At 47.7% G+C, this 18,182-nt stretch overlaps 1 protein-coding gene across 5 annotated transcripts; it reads right to left on the reverse strand.

Annotated features, from left to right (window-relative positions):
- Positions 1-2,580: 2,580 nt before the first annotated feature.
- KCTD21 (potassium channel tetramerization domain containing 21) lies at positions 2,581-18,172 on the reverse strand. 5 transcript variants are annotated; one of them, XM_086678414.1, is made up of 3 exons: positions 18,031-18,127; positions 17,407-17,498; positions 2,581-5,647 (listed from the first exon to the last, which is right to left on the reverse strand). In XM_086678414.1, the coding sequence occupies exon 3, from the start codon at positions 5,615-5,617 to the stop codon at positions 4,835-4,837; it is 783 nt and encodes a 260-aa protein (XP_086534540.1). In that variant the 5' UTR covers positions 5,618-5,647; positions 17,407-17,498; positions 18,031-18,127; the 3' UTR covers positions 2,581-4,834. The 5 variants fall into 5 exon arrangements, with proteins under 5 accessions (XP_086534540.1, XP_086534541.1, XP_086534539.1 ...); XM_086678415.1 differs by having other exon boundaries at positions 18,079-18,102; XM_086678413.1 differs by lacking the exon at positions 17,407-17,498 and having other exon boundaries at positions 18,079-18,172.
- Between the last annotated feature and the right edge of the window lie 10 nt (positions 18,173-18,182).

The raw sequence follows: 18,182 nt of genomic DNA on the forward strand, positions 1-18,182 counted from the left end.
AATCAATAAATAAAGTCTGATCAAAAAAAAAAAAAAAAAAAAAAGAAACTGGCCAATGCTACAAATCAGGGCTTTTCTCTGAGAGCTGGTTGTTACATATTTAGCAACACAACTGCTGACTGTGAATAGCTGCAATATGATGGTAAAAGTCCTCACCAGATATAGGGTGGTACAAAGAGGGGGTGGGACTAACCCTGCTTGGGGAGCCAAGGAGGCAAGGCTTATGCAGAGCGTTGAAGGATGGGCAGATGTTTGCTATGAAGACAGAGCAATAAAGCACAACTCAGGCACAGGTGAGGAGACGCATGGCATACACATTCTAGAGTTCTATGAAAGGACAGTATGGATGTGAAGGAGCTTGGGAACCTATAAGGTTCATAAACCTACAAGGTTCATAAACACAAAAGGGTGTTTATGAAGCAAATCCAGTATCCGATTTATAAGTGAGATAATTGGGGTCATGTCACAACCCATTGACCTTTGTCTTTAGCTGGCAGGATCTCTAGAGGATTTCCAATGTGACTCAACTCGGCCTTTACCCAAAACCTCAGTAAGAGGGAACCTAGGCTTAGGGGAGAGACTTGGCATGAGAATGGACTAGAACACTCTAGGGCTGCCAGCGAAATGAGAAATGTTGACAAAAGCTTTGAGATGCCTTGTATATTGGGGTTGGAGGGCCAGGGAAGTTGGCGGGAAATAAGACCAGGCTAAGTGAGGGTCAGACACGTCTGGCTGGCCATGCACTTCCGGCCCAGAAATCAAAGCCAGACAGTGGAGCCAGAGAGCTTGTTTTGTTATCTTTTGTGTTGAGTGGGGTTCTGGGTGCTGTGGGTTGCTCAGTGAACCTCTGGCTTACATAGGCCTTTTCTCCCCCTTGGTCCCTATGCCCCAGACTGGGGTGAACATGGCATCAGACTGTCTCCATGGTTTTCTGCTTGGTGCCACGCTGTCCTGAAGGTTCTAAAGGAGACTGAGGTCACTGGGCTCATGGAGCTGCCAGAGCCAGGACCCCACAGGACCTGGAAAAAAGCCCGGCCCCTGCCTTTGATGGGCTGGTTATCAGGTTGTTTTGCTCTGCAAGAGGATCATGGGGCCTCATTTCCCTGCCAACCACCCCCATCAGCCCAAGGCCATCCCTGCCCCCCCTCCCCCCACGTATAGACTCAGGTGGTCAGTGAAGAGACCACAGGAAAGGGATGGGCTGGCTGTCTAGATACATGAGCTGAGAAATCTAAGGCTGACCTTGATCAAGCCTCCAATCACAGCAGCATGTTTTAAGAATGATTTGTAAAAGAAAGCTGGACACTTGGGGTGAACAAAGGGGCCATTACAAAAGTGCTATGTTTTAGGCCACACATCTGTTTACAAAGCAGAGTGACCACAATCCTGGCCTGAGGCTGTGTTGGGCACATATGGGGGAGGGAGGGGAACCATGGCCACCTCTGTACAGGGAGCTCCAGCCTCAAGGCAGAACAGAGAGTCACAAGGTTTGCCCCTCATAAAAGGGTAAAGGGCTTTAGATGGTTTTGAGGGTGTGAGGTCATAGGAAGGTCATAGGAAGCAGTGCTTGAGATGGCCTTCAAGCATGCAGGGGCCCTATTTGGTGGCTGGCCTCAGGACGTGGTAACACCAAAATGCCTTAGGATTCCCCCCAGCTCCCTTTCTGACTGCCCCTCTTCTTGCTTGGGATCACACCAAGGATAGGAATGGAAAGCTGACAAGTTCACGCGTGCCTGGCATTGCCCTTCAGTTGAGACAAAGCTCTTGGCTGTGCAAAAGACTAGACTGCCTGGTTGAGATCACGGATCCCCATCGGGCAGCGAAGGGCTCACAAGATGCACATCCTTGCCTCCCTGTGCACACTCGCACTGACTCACTCGTCCTCTGGCATGGTGCTGCCTCTACCACTCCATGTGCTTTCTTAGTTTTGCTAAGCAATGGCTGCCCGCACCTGAGAGGCATGCACAGCGAATGTGCTGAATGCACCACCTGTCACTCCCCTTGTGCTGGAGTCACATGTGAGGGCTCACCCTTTCCACCTGGCTCCCTGCTCTCTGCTCGTGCTGTTTCCTGCACCCATGGTACCCTGCTTAGCTGTCACAACCCAACTTACCCTTAGAGGCCTGGCTTGTTCGTCCCTTAAGCCGTTTGTGAGACCGGAACTTGCTTTCAAGTTCCCACAGCATATTTTGTGGTCCTCTAAGCCTTTTCCAGATTGAATTTATTTGTGGCTGTTTCCATCCTCGGGGCCCACACACCAAATGCTCCAGGTGGGCTTGCTAAATTGTCCTCTCGAGGTGCTCCCTGCACGGCAGTCCACCAATATGACTTCCTGAAAGAGCAAGTATCTACTGAGTTCCTATATGCCAGGCCTAGCTAGGAATTTTCACGGCCACCAGCTCATTTAAGTCACAGAACACCGGGAGGTGAGGTTGTTATCCCACGAGGAAACAAATCAGTGGCCCTGTGACTGGTCCAAGGTTCCCTAACAAGCAATGGAGCCAGAATTCAAATTCAGGTCAGCCTGACTCCAAGGCCAGGGTATTTTTCACCCCTTATAAATAAGCAGATGCAAAATAGTAACACTGATGATCATTTATACTGTATTCTCACGTACATTATTTCATTTGATCCTCACAACAACCCTGTGAGGTAGGTAGGGTTATGTATTACTGTTATGCCCATTTCACAGATGAAGAAATGGAGGTGGCTCAGTGAGGTGGGCGACTTGCGCAGTCACACAGCACATTAGTGGCTTCACAAGTCCTTTACTTTCTCTAACGTCAAGCTGTTTGAATTAAGAAGCACCAAGAAGATGGAGAAAGATACTTTTTATGGAGAAGGAAAAGGGCAGTGGTGATAAACTGTTTTATTGTGGTCACAGCTTCTGCTGTGTCTGTTCTAACCTGGGTTCTTCTGAGTGACCTTCCCAAGTACTATTGGTCTGGTGACCTGGGACAGCTGTCAGAGACTCCTGGGTCCCACTGTAGGGGGAAAAGGCCTTTATTACCTAACGGATGCAGCCTTGCCCACAGCCCAGCATACAAGCTCCTTGTTCCCAGGGTGTAATTATAGGAAGTCCCTTCCTCAGCCCATCTCCTGTGGGTGCCTGTGTCACTAGGCTTCCCTGGTTTTGTCCAAGAGCCCCTACCCAATGGGGAAGATTCCCAAGGCCAAACTTCAGGGATGAATCATAATGTGCAGTTTTGAGGTCTGCACTGTTCATCACCCCTTGGAAAGTGGTGGCTTGGGGTGTCTTGCTCTGGACCTTATCCCAGGGAGGTCCATGGGTTGGTTACGACCAGAAACTGTACCACAGCAGAAGGCCACTTCTTTCCGAGCAATGTCACAGTGCCTGGACGCTTACTCTGAGAGGAGTGTTATGGTAACTCCAGGGCTCCTTGGTGCAATCCGCCCTGCCATATCCTGGCCTCCTTCCTCTGGCAACACTTTCTTGGGGCAACAAATCTTTATCCTCCAACAGGAGGGGGTCAAAAGCTATGTGGAGCCACAGACGGTGAGGAGGCGGATGAAATGGGTGTCACAAAACAAAGTGAAGTGATCACAAAATGGGGCTGACTTACAAGGGATGGGAAGGGGGTTAACCTTGGTTCTGGACAAATCCCAGGGTGAATCCTAATTTGAGTAATAATATTTTCAGAATAAGGGTCTGGCCTTTTAAGGTGACTATTGTGAAAGAGTAAACAAACATACCTCTGAGTGAGAAAGAAGGTCTAGATCCAAGACTAGAAAATGGGCGTGGAAGAACAGATTTTGGTTCAATGTAAGGGCGGGCTTTCTAACAGCACTGGCCAACCACGGCAGGGGCTGCCTTGGGGTTGATGAGCTTCCCGTTGCTGGAAGTATGCAAGGAGGGATGTGATCACTTGAAGGTGCTGGGGAGAGGTGCTTAGCCCCAAATGGGCTGGGGTGTGCTGGGGGCCAGGAAGGGCTAAGCGACCACTAAATTATTTTCCAACCCTGAGAGTCCATAATATTATTTAAAATGACCTCTTTCAATGATACTTCAAATTCTTGGGGAAAGGATTACAGAAGTCATGTAACAGTCCACGTTATGAAACTCCTTCTGTTGCACTGGCTCCAGGTACTTTAAAATCTTCGAAGGGACAGCAGCTCACCTGTGAAGTGAAAAATCCCCACATGTCTACATTTGGCCCAGTCCAGAGGGATATCCCCATCTTCTGAACCCTGCCTGGATGCTCACTCCTCTAGGCCGTGCCACAGCTCAAATCTCTCCCCACCACAGTGGGGGCCCAAAACGCAGCTCTGAAATCATACTGCATTTCCACGCCAGCCAAACATGGTTGTCCCTGGGCAAACAAGTCCAAGGTCCCGGCTGCATCCTAGGGACAGAGGAGCAGGTAGGGTGGGGATCTCTGGTTACTTTAGGTCCTGGGAAACTGAAGGAAGCCTCTTGTTTTCACCCCTTTCCCTCCAACAGGGGCTCGTTCATAGATGGCTAAGTGAGGCCCTGCCTAGTGGTACAGAGAGAGCTGGAGCCTGTGGAAAATTCGCCATTCCTTTGTAGCCAGAAAGCCCTCCTGTGGCATCCTTTAGGACACACTGGCAGGCACTTCACTTATGACAAACTGCCCATCTGTAGCTCAAAGTGGCAAGGAAAAAGGTAGCTCCGTTGAGAGGACACACGGATTCCTATAGGTAGACTGTATTGTGGGGGGAATCAAGTCCTGCTATGCGGTTAATACAGATTAGTAAAGCGCCCTGCCTCACACCACTGGTGAGACACTCTCCAGGACCTTGGCTGACATGCAGCTTCTTGGAAGCCCCCTCCTTCAGTGTTCCTGGGGTCCTTTTACCTGTACCGTATTAATCGAATAATCTTATTGTTCATAAAATCCACAGCGTGTGGGTGAGAAGAATCGATGCAGAAGCCATCACTCAGAGCAATTTTCAGCACCTCCTCCACGAAGACCTGGAAGCTGTTGATTTGCTTGTTGGCTGGCACCACCCAGAGCCTCTTGAGGTTCTGCTTGGTGTACTCCTCCTCTGGCAGGCCCTCCACATTGGCCACCCAGTCCAGAGTCAGGTGGTTGGGATCCTGCAAGTGGCTCGTGATGGAGGAGAGATTACCGTTGGAGCAATAGAAGAGCTTGGAGCCAAGGAGCTTGAGGAAGAGGCAAGAGGTACTGAAGATGTTGGCATTGAAGACCTCCATACTGGAGGAAGAGAGGCTATAGATCTGAGGTGCCTCCCGCACGGTGAAGTGGACTGTCTGCACACGCTGGTTCAGGGTGATATTGAGCATGGCATTCTTCTCAGCCTTGGAGAGCTCCACCTCCTTCTCCTGCAGTGCCTCAATCAGGGGCTGCACCTGGTAGAAGTCGGCCTCCCTTCGGAGCAGGCCCATCTCCTGGAAGTCCTCAGGCAAGTCCAAGTGGGAGGTCCGCAGGAAGTTGAGGATGTAGCGGAACACTTTGCCATCACGGTCAATGAAGCAGTTGCCCTGGCTGTCCCTCTTGGTGGGCATCTTTCCACTGAACATGGCACCCAGCATGGAGTCGGGGAAGCTGGTCAAGGTTGCCAGTGAAGTCGTATAGAGCTTCCCCCCAACGTTCAGTGTGATGGGGTCAGACATGGCAGGAGGCTGGGGTGCTGGAAAGTAGTCCTAGAGAGGGAGAGAAGTGAGAAATTACCCAACCATATCTGGTGTCTTAGTCTGTTGAGGCTGGTATAAAAGAATACCATAGACCAGGTGGCTTAAGCATTTATCTCTCACAGTTCTAGAGGCTGGAAAGTCCAAGATCCAGGTGTAGGCAGATTTGGTGTCTGGCAAGGGCCGTCTTCTCACTGGGTCCTCATGTAACAGAAGGGGCAAGAGAGCTCTTTTTAGAGTCTCTTTTATAAAGGCACTAATCCTGTTCATGGGGGCTCTATTCTCACAGCCTAATCACCTCCTAAAGGTGCTACGTCCATCACACTGGAGATTAGGATTTCAATATAGGGACCTGGGGGACACAAGCATTCAGACCATAACATCAATGTATGTACAGTTCTCAACTCCTTATTGTAGATCAAGCCTATAGTCCTAGAGGTTGAAATGAATTAGTACCTGATGAGATAATTGCCACATTATTTAAGCATATTAGGTTCACTAGGTAGTTAAAAAAAGAAAAAAGAAAAAAATGAAAAAACAAAGCCTGGGTCCTGCCCTCCAGAGATTATTGTAATTGGTCTTTAATACCCTAGCATTGGTATTTTTTAAAAGCACCCTTGGTGATTCTAAATGTTCAGTTAAGACACAGAACCACTGCTCTAAGGAAGGAAAGAAAATGTGCTTGGACTAAATGCTCTGTTACCTGCCCTTACACACATTTGTTTACATACTGGTGATACATCTTTTGACTTAGACAGTATCACCATCCATCCCAATCGTGCAGATGAGGAACACGGTCAGGATTCATTCCCCATGCTCAGAGAGGTGAAGGGCCATGCCAAGTTTCAAACCCAGGTTCCTTTATGTGAGAGAGACAAATACGTAAATGCTTACTAGTCAAACACTGGTACCTTCTAAGTACCTAGCCAATGCTCTGAGATTTAGGTCTCCCAGCCCAGCACTCCCTTCTGCTGTACCAATGATGCCTTCTTATTATTAGTCTATCTCAAGGATTTTACAATGAATAGCTATGATTAGTGTCATTTCCATCTCTGTCCCAGGCTTACAATGGGCCACTCAGCCCTCTGGACTCTGACACCCCTTGTTGGACTCTCATCCTCCTGTAACAATTAGCCTTGCAATGAAGACGCTCTTGACTCCTGGTGGCCTGCCCTTTCCCATCATGATGACACCCCAGCTACCTCTGAAGAATTTGAGTTTCAGTGCAAACGTGGGACTCTGCACGGAGCACCCTTTACCCATTCTCTACCCATTTCTCTCCTTAACAAGCCCTTCTCCCCACTACCTTGCAGCCTCCAGTGTCTAAGGCTGGTGAGTCTCCTTCAACCTGAAGTCTTGGAGTCTAACTTCTCTTTAAGGTTCTAGAAAGGAAGGGATGTACCCTCAGCTTCCAACATACTTTCCCAAGATCCCACCTGTGGAACAGATTAAGCAACCCTTCCCTGATGCTGGGTGTGAGGGCCACAAAGAAGAATTGGACCCAGTGCCGCCCTCAAAAAGAAAAGGCTGGCAGGGAGACCAAGACAAGAGGCAGTGAGGGTGCAGTGACAAGGGAGATGGACCCAGAGCTAAGGGAGTAGGTCAGGATGAATTCTGGCATGCTTACTATCCACATGGGAAAACAGAGGTCTGAGGGAGGACTTCCCCAAAGTCACCCAGCAAGGATGATGAGCAGGCCAGAGCACTTCTTACCCTCACCATGCCTGTCTTCTGAGGAGGCTGGCTGCACTAAGACCCCCTTAACTCCAGGGGATGGAGACTCCTGCCAGAAAATGGAGGCCGTCTATGCTGGTGGAGGGAGATGCTCAGCTGCCCCACCCAACTGTCTAGGGGGTCACCTCATGACTCCTTCCTCATCTAATGGGGCACTTTGATACTGTAGAAAGGCATTAACCATCTGGAGTGTCTGAAGAGAAACGAGCCATGGTGAAGTTACAAAATTGGCAGCAGAAGCCTGGAGCAGATGGGCTGTGGGACAGCGGGGAGGTCCAACTGAAGGGGTGGGGCTAGGGCTGAGGAAGGGATGGCTGCTGTGTGGGGACCTGCAGCTGCAGGAAGGTGCTCTGGCTTCAGGGCTGACACTGGTCAGTTCTGTCTACAGAGGGCCCAGGCAGGAGATGGACCCACGAGCCAGTGCCATCCCCTTCCTCTTTCCAGAATCTTCCTTTTCTTTCTAGGTAGTAATTTGCATATGTTAGTTTTCAGTCTCTCTCCTTGATTTCCTTAAAAAAAAATTTTTTTTAATGTTTATTTTAGAGAAAGAGTGTGGGTGAGGGAGAGGCAGAAGGTGGGGGGGGGAGGGCGGACAGAGGATCTGAAGCCGGCTCTGTACTGACAGTGGAAAGCCTCATGTGGGGCTGGAACTCACAAACTGTGAGATCATGACCTGAGCCAAAGTCAGACACTTAACCGACTGAGCAACCCAGGCGCCCCATCTCCTTGACTTCAGGCCCGGGCTCTATCCAGTAGCTCAGCAACATGGAAAGAGCAGCTTCAGGCATCAGGGAGGCCGGGCTGTCTTTGCTGTTGGTTCTGTGGGCTGCAGACCCCATATCTCCTCTGTACGTTAGTGCTGAAGAGCTCAGAGCACTGGGTGGTGGTGGGGGGGAGAGGGAGGGAGATAGTCGGGAGCCACAAGGCACACCTGGCATACCTGGGGGCTCTTGGGTGGGTACCCAAACTCCTATTCCTCTGCTTGCAAAAGCAGCAGAGCATCTGCCTTCCTGCCTCTTCCCCGGAGCTGTGCGACTCCCTGGCATCGTCACTGCCTGTCAGCCACACAGGCAGTCGGGGCGGAGACTGGTTAGAAGCCAGATTTCCTGCCCCCTCCCTCAGTCTAAGGTGCTCTCTGTGGTATTCTCTCCATGCCCACAAGTCACAGAGCTCAGCCACCCAAGCCCCCATTTTCCGCCATCACAGGTGTACAGGTCATGGTGTAAATGGCACAAGGACACATGAGGACAGGACCTGGCACCTCGGGGCAGGAGGTGCTGAAAGCTTTGTGTGATGAAGGGTTTGTGGTCAGGTGGGGATGAACCGACGATCCTCACTGAGCTCCAGTCCCCTGTGTATCCTCAGCTGTGTCCTGGACTTCTCCACCTTGATGTTCCACGGGTATCAGAAGGCCTGACACAGAATTCCTCTTCCCCCAAACCCACAGTGAACGCTTCTCAGCCACTCAACTGCCTGAGCCTAAGATCCAGGAGGCAGCTCCGAGTCCTCATCCCTATAATTTTTCTCACTCTGACTCTTCAAACGCATCCCTAAAGCCCTCCCCGGGCTCTGGCTTCTCCTCTGCTGTCCTTACCTCCTCATCTGGCTCCCTGCCTTCTTCCTCTCCACCTTCCATTTCAGTCTTCTGAAGCACTACTGCCTGGCCAGACCACCTTGCTCTTCCAAGCTCACCTCCAGCCCCTCCCCCACTCTATCCTCCCGCATTCCAGATGGCACTGCACACATCCTCATGCTGTCACCTGCCTGACTTTGCTCTCCCTATACCTCTCCACCTTCTCTGCTGTCAACCTTGAAGGCCCCACCTATGAGCCACTGTGTCTGTAAGGCCATCCCCAGATCTCCACTAGGTTAACCGCTCTCCTCTTGGGGCTTCCTGGTCCTTTGCACAGCCTACCTGGCCGTGCCCACCATTCCATCATGTTATGAGCTGATTTGCACTCCTTCAAGGTGCAGATCACTGGACATCCACATCCAAAAAAAAGAACCTTGACCCATATCTCGTACCATGTAGGAAAAATTAACTCCAAACAGACCACACACCTATAGGTAAAATCTTTTGAAAACTAAAACTTCTGGGAGAAAACCTTTGTGACTTTGGGTTAGGCAAAGATTTGTTGCATGGGACCCAAAAGGCACAAACCATAAAAAAATCGACACACTGGACTTCACCAAACGAAAAACTCCTCTTCAAAAGGCAGTGTTGAGAAAATGAAAATAAGACACACTGGCAGAAAGTATTTGCAAAACATAGATCTGATAAAAGGTTGTTAACAAGAATATAGAAAGAGCTCTCAAAACAGAAAACAGACAACCCAATGAAGAAATGGGCAGATGATCTGAACACACACTTCACCAAAGACATATTGATGACAAATAACCACTTGAAAAAAAAGCTCAACAGCAATAGTCATGAAGGACATGAAACTTAAAACCACAATTAGATAACACTGTATACCTATTAAAATGGCTCCAATAAAAAAATCTGACCATACCAGGGCACCTGGGTGGCTCAGTCAGTTAAGCACCCGACTCTTGATTTCAGTTCAGGGCATGATCTCATGGTTCATGAGTTTGAGCCTCAGGTTGGGCTCTGTGCTGACAGCGCACAGCCTGCTTGGGATTCTCTCCCTCCCTCCCTCCCTCCATCCCTCTCTACGCCTCCCCCATGCTCTCTCTCTCAAAATAAATACATAAACTTAAAAAAAAAATCGGATCATACCGAACGCTGCTGACTATACAGAGCAATGAGTCTCCTGCATTGCCGGTGAGAATGCAAAATGGTACAACCATAGTGGAAGTTTGGCATTCAGTTTCCGCACGACCCATCAATCCCACTCCTCATTATGTACCCAGAGAAATGAGGACATATGTCCATGCAAACACCTGTACCTGAATAGTTATAGCAGCTTTATTCATAATTGCTCAAACCTGGAAACAACTAAAATGTAAGTGGTAAACACACTGTCACACAACCATACAATGGAATATGACTCAGGAATACAAAGGGACTAGCTACTGACATATACCACAAGAGCAGAATGTCAAAAGCATTATGTTAAGTAAAAGAAGCCAGCCTCAAAAGGTTACATAGGTAGGGTGCCTGGGTGGCTTAGTCGGTTAAGTGTCTGACTTTGGCTCAGGTCATTCTCTCTCATGTTTGTGAGTTTGAGCCCCGTGTCAGGCTCCGTGCTGACAGCTTAGAGCCTGGAGCCTGCTTTGGATTCTGTGTCTCCCTCTCTGCCTTTCACCTGCTTGTGCTCTGTCTCTCTCTCTCGAAAGTAAATAAACATAAAAAAAAAAAAAAAAGGTTACAGAGGTATGTGATCTTATTTATGTAACATTCTAAAAAAGGTAAAACTATAGAGACAGAAATCAGACCAGTAATTGCTAGGGCCTGGACTGGGGAAAAAATTGGCTACAAACAGGCAAGAGGGAATACCTTGGAGTCATGGGAACACTCTATGTCTTGATGTGGTGGTAGTTATAAAAGTTATGAAAATTCATGTAACAGTGTACCTCAAGAGGGTGAGTTTTCACTGTATGTAAATTATGACTTCATAAACTGGAAAAAGGATCAAGATTGGGATTGTCTCATGAAATCAACACAATGGGTTGTGACCAGCTACATATATTGTTGGGAAACTTTTTTTTTCAGTTGTGTGTGTTTGTGTGTGAACTGGATGGTGATCTAAAGTATGTCTTCATACTGTGAGCTGTGACAAAAATTGTTGTTGAAAACCACTGCCTAGGTTGTGATCTCCTTGAAGCACAGACACATCTCATGTCCCCGCACAGGCACTGCCTAGCACACAGTGGATGCTAGTGTCATGGGGATGGGGGAGGGGGGTGGGCAGCAGGGTGGGACGGATGAACATTTACTGGGCGTTTTACTACATCCAAGGCCTTTACACTCACCAGCCTTTTAAATTCTTGGAGCAATCCTACAAAGTAGGCATCATGCTCCGTTTGGCAGATGACAGGAAAGTGGACTCGGAGAGACTGGACACACAGCCAACTAGTAGAGAGCCCGTTCTCAGCCCACTCAGGCTGCAGAGTTGTAACAGCAATAAAGGGCTGTGATAGCTTCAGACAAGTTTCACAATCTCTGAAGCAGCCTTTAAAAACACTGCTCTGCAGCCTGCTTGGCAAGACGGTTACCACTTACCTAGCGCACACCTCCTGCTCTATGTGAGGAGCTTCATGTAACACTTGGTAGCATTTTATTTGCAATAAAACCATATAGAAAAGTACAGAAAATGATGCTATTGTGCTAAATGCTGTACATGCATTCCTTCATTTGATGTCTTCATAAGCACCCTGCGAAAGACACTATTATTATCTCCATTTTACAGATGAGGAAACTGAGGCTCAGAAAGTGTAGGAGTCAGTGGAGGAGCTGGGATCTGAATCCAGTTCTGTGTGGGTCCAACACTTGTGATCATTCCTCTTTCCCACCACAGGGTCTTAATGTGAGTGAGAGATGCACATACCCTATTCTTCATCCCGACCAGATGGAAATGTCCTTGGGTGGTGGGTCTGCGGCCGGCCTGGGGCTCTGCCCACTCCCATCAATGGAAGTGGGGACAGGACCCGAGGACAGCCCACAGTGCCTCCATGGCTGACACAGGGCAAATCCACTGAGAAGCCCAAGCCCTTCTATTTCAACAGCAGCCGATGATGTCTAATGACAAAGCCATGAAATACAAAATGCCAGGTTTTTCAGAGCCAGATTAGAAAGGATGAATGAGAACTCACACAGGACCAGGAAGTAGATAAAAGAAATCACCACTGAACGAATTATGTTTCTTCAGCAGGAGGCTTTCCAAGCCTGCCTCTCGACTAAAAAACCAAGCAAGAGATTAGCCCTCTTTCCCTGTTTGAGAAAAGGGCTGGTGTCAAATCATCAAACCAGGAAATTATGCCATGCTGATCCCCAGACCGAGTTGGGGAGGCCAGGGGGCCTTGGAAGTTGCTGCTGGAATTCTCTCCTTTCTGGAATGGGTCTGTGGCCCAAATGAGAGGGGGTCTTGAGGCCCAGCCTGGTACCATGCAAAGGGAAATTCCAGTCTGGGGCCTGGAAATTACCTGGCTGCAACCTCTACCTTTCTGTGACACAGAAAATAGAATTCTTTGACGGCAGATGTCCTGTGAGGAAGGGCAGCCAAGACATTGCTCTAGAGTCCTACTTTAAAACGTGGTCCAGGCACCCACGTGTCCCTGCAGTCCTCATGCAGGACACAGCTAATGCTGAGTACCTGCTGTGTACCATACCTGCTAGCTCTGTTATACATATGAGCTCATTTAAGCCCCGTAACACCCTTTCAAGAAAAGTATTATCTGCACTTTGCAAATGAGAACCTCAGGCTTTAAGAGGTAGGGAACTTGCACCAAACAGTGTCAGAGCCAGGATTCAAGTCTAGGCCTGTCTAACTGCAAAGTGTGGATTGTGAACAAAGGCCCTTGGAGAGATTTGTCACTTGTTCCCCTTCTACCTCTTACAAGGTGCTCTTACACCTGCCATCTGAATTTGATTCTGACCTACATAAAGACCAGGGTGTAGAGAATCAACACTTCCTGAGAACCAAGGACATGCCCTGAGCTATGTGAGGCACTTTCCAACAGACTATTTCATTAAAACACCACACAGATGCTGTGAGGTAGGTACGAGTGTTATCCCGGTGTTTAGGATTATAAAACTGATGCACAGAGTAGTGATGACAGCTGCTGAAGATCACACAGCTAGAGGCAGCAGAGCTAGAATTCCAAATGAGGTCTCTCTCCAAAGCCTGTGTCCCTTCCAGTAATATAAACCATAATACTTTATTAGGAAGCATAAAGAGGATTTGAATAGAGACTTGTAACGCTTCTGAAAGAGATGAAATATCTTCAAGTTGTTCTAAAATTAACTACAGTTGTTATGCTGTCCTAATCCAAATCCCAATAGTATTTCTTCAAAGGATTAAAAAAAAAAGATTAAAATCTTACTTTGGAAAAATTGATATGTGATAACTTGAAAGAATATTTGAAAAAGAGTAATTACCTTAAACGTTAGTTAAGATAACTAGTAACTACTAGTAATGTATTAAATAGGATTATAAAGCAATGACATTCCAAACTGTGGTATTGAAACAATAAAAAGGAGAAGGAAATTTATAATATGTACTGAAAAGACTTATTAGCAATTAAAACATAAATATATATTGATCTTTACCACAACTCTGCGACCCTGGCAGAACAAATCACATAATCTTGATTTCACCCACGCAGAGAGAATGAGTCCCTGACCCAGGGCTTCATGTGCATTCTTGACTTCTGAGTCATGGCCTGTAGAAAGTTCTGGGCTTGGACATGGCTCAGAGAACAGTCCTTTGGAGGCAGCCTGGGGTCTTCTCTAATCTGGGTCTTGAGCAAGAGACTGAACCGAGCCACAGAGGTTTTGGCCAACAGTTCATACACTCAGAGTCTTTAGGCATGGGCTTTCTGTGCAATTTCCTATATTACTGCCCATTGAGCTTCCATAATGAAACTACTTGCCATGCAGTAGTTGACTGCTACACAGTGACGCCCAGTTGTAACAACAATAAATCTACTGATAATTACTTCTCTACCTGTCCGCCTGTCCGTCCGTCCGTCCGTCCATCCATCCATCCATCCATCCATCATTTCTTAGCTCTGCTCACTCAAAGAGCCTACCAGTAGCACCCCAGTAGCAATGAGCACACCTGACTCCAGATCTTGGTTTCTAAATGTCATCTCCTACAAAAAGAAACAAGGGTTTCCTGGAGAAATTGATGGTTCTGGGACTTTGATAGAAGAAGTGCAAGGTGAGCCTGGAACATCTCTTGCCAGACAGCAGAGAAGCAATGAAAGATTAATGAGATCTTGTGAAAACAACACAGAAGATCTTAAAAGTTCTCATCAAAGGAAAAAAAGTATTTTTGTAACTATGTGTTGTGGTGAATGGTAACTAAACTTATTGGGATAATCATTTCGCAATATATACATATATCAAATCATTATGTTGTATACCTAAAACTAATACAATGTTAAACGTCAATCATATCGCAATTAAAACACAACACGGGAGCTGGCCTGAAGGGACTCTCTTAGGCCAAATTTGGAAATAATTTGAATACCAAAAAGATTAATGATGATAATGGGTTATAACACATTGAATTTAAAAAAAATCATGACTCTTTGTTACTCCAAGAAGAAAAAAGACAGGGAGAGGAGAGAAAGACACACACAAACAGTGGAAAAAAATTATTCTATAACAAAGAATACCAGCTAATAAATAGAGAAAGAATGGCACACTTAGAAAATTACCACTCTGCAACTTTCAATGTTGCAACTCGGGCAAGGATCATCAATGGATGTAGTGAAAGGTTACTGGGAACACACAATTTCGACATTCTCAAGGAATCACTCCAAAGACTAATGACAAAGGGAAAAATTACACCAATGGAGAGATCAGGCAGTCATGACCTTAACCAACAATCAAATTTAGCATTCATGGATAGTAGGACCCTGATATTATACACTTCCTGATGGGATGCAATAAGAAGAACACGACGTTGCCAGAAAGGAAAAACAAAAAACAAAAAACCAACAACCCTGAATAACCATTGATAAAATAACCAAATTTATACAGGTAGAAGAGGCTCTATGTAGAGTAAATGAGTTGCTTAAAGAGATATAACTAAATATAATGCATGAATCTTGACTACTTCTGACAAAAAAGAAAAACAAAACAAAAACCCAACTACATAAGATTGGCAGTTGGAGAAATGTGAGTATACTGTTTATTAAGTGATACTTACTTCTTTCAAATTTTCTTAGGTACGATAATAGTATTTTGGTTATGTAGGAGAATTCTGTAAGTAGGAGTTACATGCTGACGAATTTAGGGGTCAAGTGTCAAGATATCTGTAATTTGTAAATAGTTTAGCAAAAAGGTATGTGTAAAAGGAAAATTGGCAAAGGGTGAATTGGTGCATATAGGTGAAAGGCTACTCTTTAAACTTATCTGTAGCCTTGAAAATTCTAAAAATATTTTTATTTTGAAAGGGGGAAGAAAAGAATGCTTCCCTCATGGGACTATAGATGTAAAATTCCAGTCAGAGTGCCCGACCCCCAAACCCGCCAGGTTCAATAAACACATCTGTTATTACTACTACCAAGAAGCATTATAATCTGGTAATTTTCCTCTCCATGTGTTGCCGTGCTTTGGAGGATGAGGGAGCCAACCAGGGCTAAGCTAAAATAGCCCACAGTTGGTGGAGGAGACAGAATTTAAACCCGAGTGGTCTCTCTCCATAGACCCACCACTCACAGAAACCACAGAGCCAGGCCTGCCTGTTTCTGTGTTGGGATCCAGGCTGGGAGAAGCTGGCTGTTCAGGCCTTGTTCCCCCTGCCTCCTCCAGAACCTAGACTCTCTGCTACTACAGCAGGAAAGAAACTCCTGTCATGTTCACAAAGCGGGGCCCATTCTGGGCCTTAGAAATGTTGTGGGTGGGCAAAAAACCGGAGGGGCTTTGGCATCACCCAGGCCTGTGTCTGAATTAGGCTCTGACACTTTAGCTGTGTGGGCCTGGGCCAATTCTGGATAGATGGTGACTGTAACAACAGCAGCAAGAATAATGGCTGAGCAGTTATTACTGTGCTAGGCACCTTCTGCATGTTGATTTCATAGATGAAGTGGATACTATCATTATCCACGTCAGGCCCTCTCTGATCTCTGCAATTTGCTGTCATCCCTTTTGCCTGCACTCTAAAAGAAAATCCCTTTCATCTGTCAGTCCCCTCAGCTGGAATTCCTTTCTTTCTTCTCTACATCTTCAGAACATTTTATTTCCACCTCTTACCAAAAGCCTACTTTGTTTAGGTAGTGCCTGGCCACTCTGTTGAGGCTGAGATCTTCCCTCTTCGTACCCACCAGAAGCAGGCAGAGTAGGGGAAGGGGAAATTTCTTCCCCTTAGTCAGATCTGTTTTCTTCACCCCAGACTGACATCTACCAATAAGGAGTTTCATCACCACCTCCTGAATCTTAAAAACTTTTTATTTTGAAACACATTCTTGAAGTTTCAGTTTGGAATCTAAGTCAAGCCCAGGTGACCACCTGGAAGTAAATGGAGGAATTCCCACTGTGTAGAAGATAGATTGAACATGGCTGGGTAACTTTCAAGGGTGACAATACTCAGAGTGAGTAATGTGTCTCCCAGTAAGCTGGATGAGACTTCCCCCTACTTACTCAGTCCACCAAGATAAAGACTGGCTCACAGCCCTGGGGACCATATGGGAGCACCGCCCTTCACCTCCCAGTTCCTGGCGTCCCCACACCCAACAGATGTACTTTCAGCTCTGTTTTGCCCAGTTCGTATCTCTAAGAAGCCCACAGGCTGCTCAATACCCCCGCAGCCCACACTGTAGGGGGAAAAGGTGCTTTCTAAACTCAGGTGACACACAGGGGCCCTGCAGTGAGCTGCCCAGATAGGGCACAGCACAGGGAAAGGTGAGCTGGAGGGAAGCCACCTGACCTGACAACCCAGCTTCTCCATTTGCACAGCAAAGTACCTGGTGCAGACTCCCAACAACCACCACCATCCCCCATCTTCTTCCAGAATTTTCCTGCATCCTCTCAGCTTACTCTCAGGCTTCCTCTTGTGGTTTTCCTCAGACACAAGCACTCCATTTCAACCACTCTCTTTCTGTGGTCTTCCTGCTCCTCAACCATTAGAATGCATAAACAGAGGGCTTTGAAATCCATCTCATTTCATCTTCACACTATCCATAGGAGGGTTGCCTTAGAGGTTGGCATTCAGAAAGGTTGAAGCTGGTCCTGTCACACAACCTGCATACAGCAGGACATCTAAACTCTTGTTTCTTCCCTGCCATCCACTCCAGAGTAAACCTCTGTCTCCCTCAAGTGCAGGAAATAAAGCAGGGTCTTTGGAGTAAGGAGCCCTATGGTTTGGGGCAAGTTACTTCACTTCTCTAAGCTTCTTGTTCCTCACCTGTAAATAGATACGGTGCCGCCTCTACAGGGTAAGAGCGTTGAATGAGATCATGTGTGACGCACTGAGTTCAAGGGATGGGCTCTTTATTTCTATCACAAGGAAAGGAAGATGTTTGTTCTGTGCATTCATGGGTATTTGCCCACTCGGGCATCCCTGTACCCAAACTGTATCAACGCGCGGCCGACCCTGGGCTTTCCGGGGCTGGGAAGAATCCTTTCCATCTCTGTCTCCGCCCCTCTTTCCCCAATGCTTTTTGGACCATCCCAACCAGTCTAACCTAGGCTTGCCTTACCGGCTTTCTCAGTACTGACGCCCCAGCCCTGGCCACCCCCTCCTCCGACCCTACTCTAGTTCTCCTCCTCACCTAGAGACTCCGCCCCTCTTTGCCCCACCCACCAGACTCCGCCCACAGTCTCGACCCTCTTAATCCGGGCTTTTCCAACCTTCCCCATCCCGCCCGACTCTTTCCACCAGCTCCGCCCCTTCTTCCCAACAAGCGCCCCCTCCCCCGCAGTCTCTGGCGTTGCCATCCCCATTGCACAGATGAGAATGGCGAGGCTAAGATAGGCAAGATGACCTCTCATAGTAGGACAGGTGCCAGCTGGGCCCGCGTCCCCTCACCGGCTGTCTCTGCGCCCCGAGTCTCCGCTCGCGCCGCGCCGCACCCACCTCCTGCCCTCGCTCTGCAGCCTCCCCTCCGCGGGCGGCCAGCGCAGCTTTGCGAGGGGGGAGGAGGGCCAAAGCCCAGCCCAGGGGCGTGGCGGCCCGGGACC

This window comes from Puma concolor, chromosome D1 (assembly GCF_028749965.1).
Source record: "Puma concolor isolate L17-30 chromosome D1, mPumCon1.1.hap2, whole genome shotgun sequence".
NCBI lineage: Eukaryota > Metazoa > Chordata > Mammalia > Carnivora > Felidae > Puma > Puma concolor.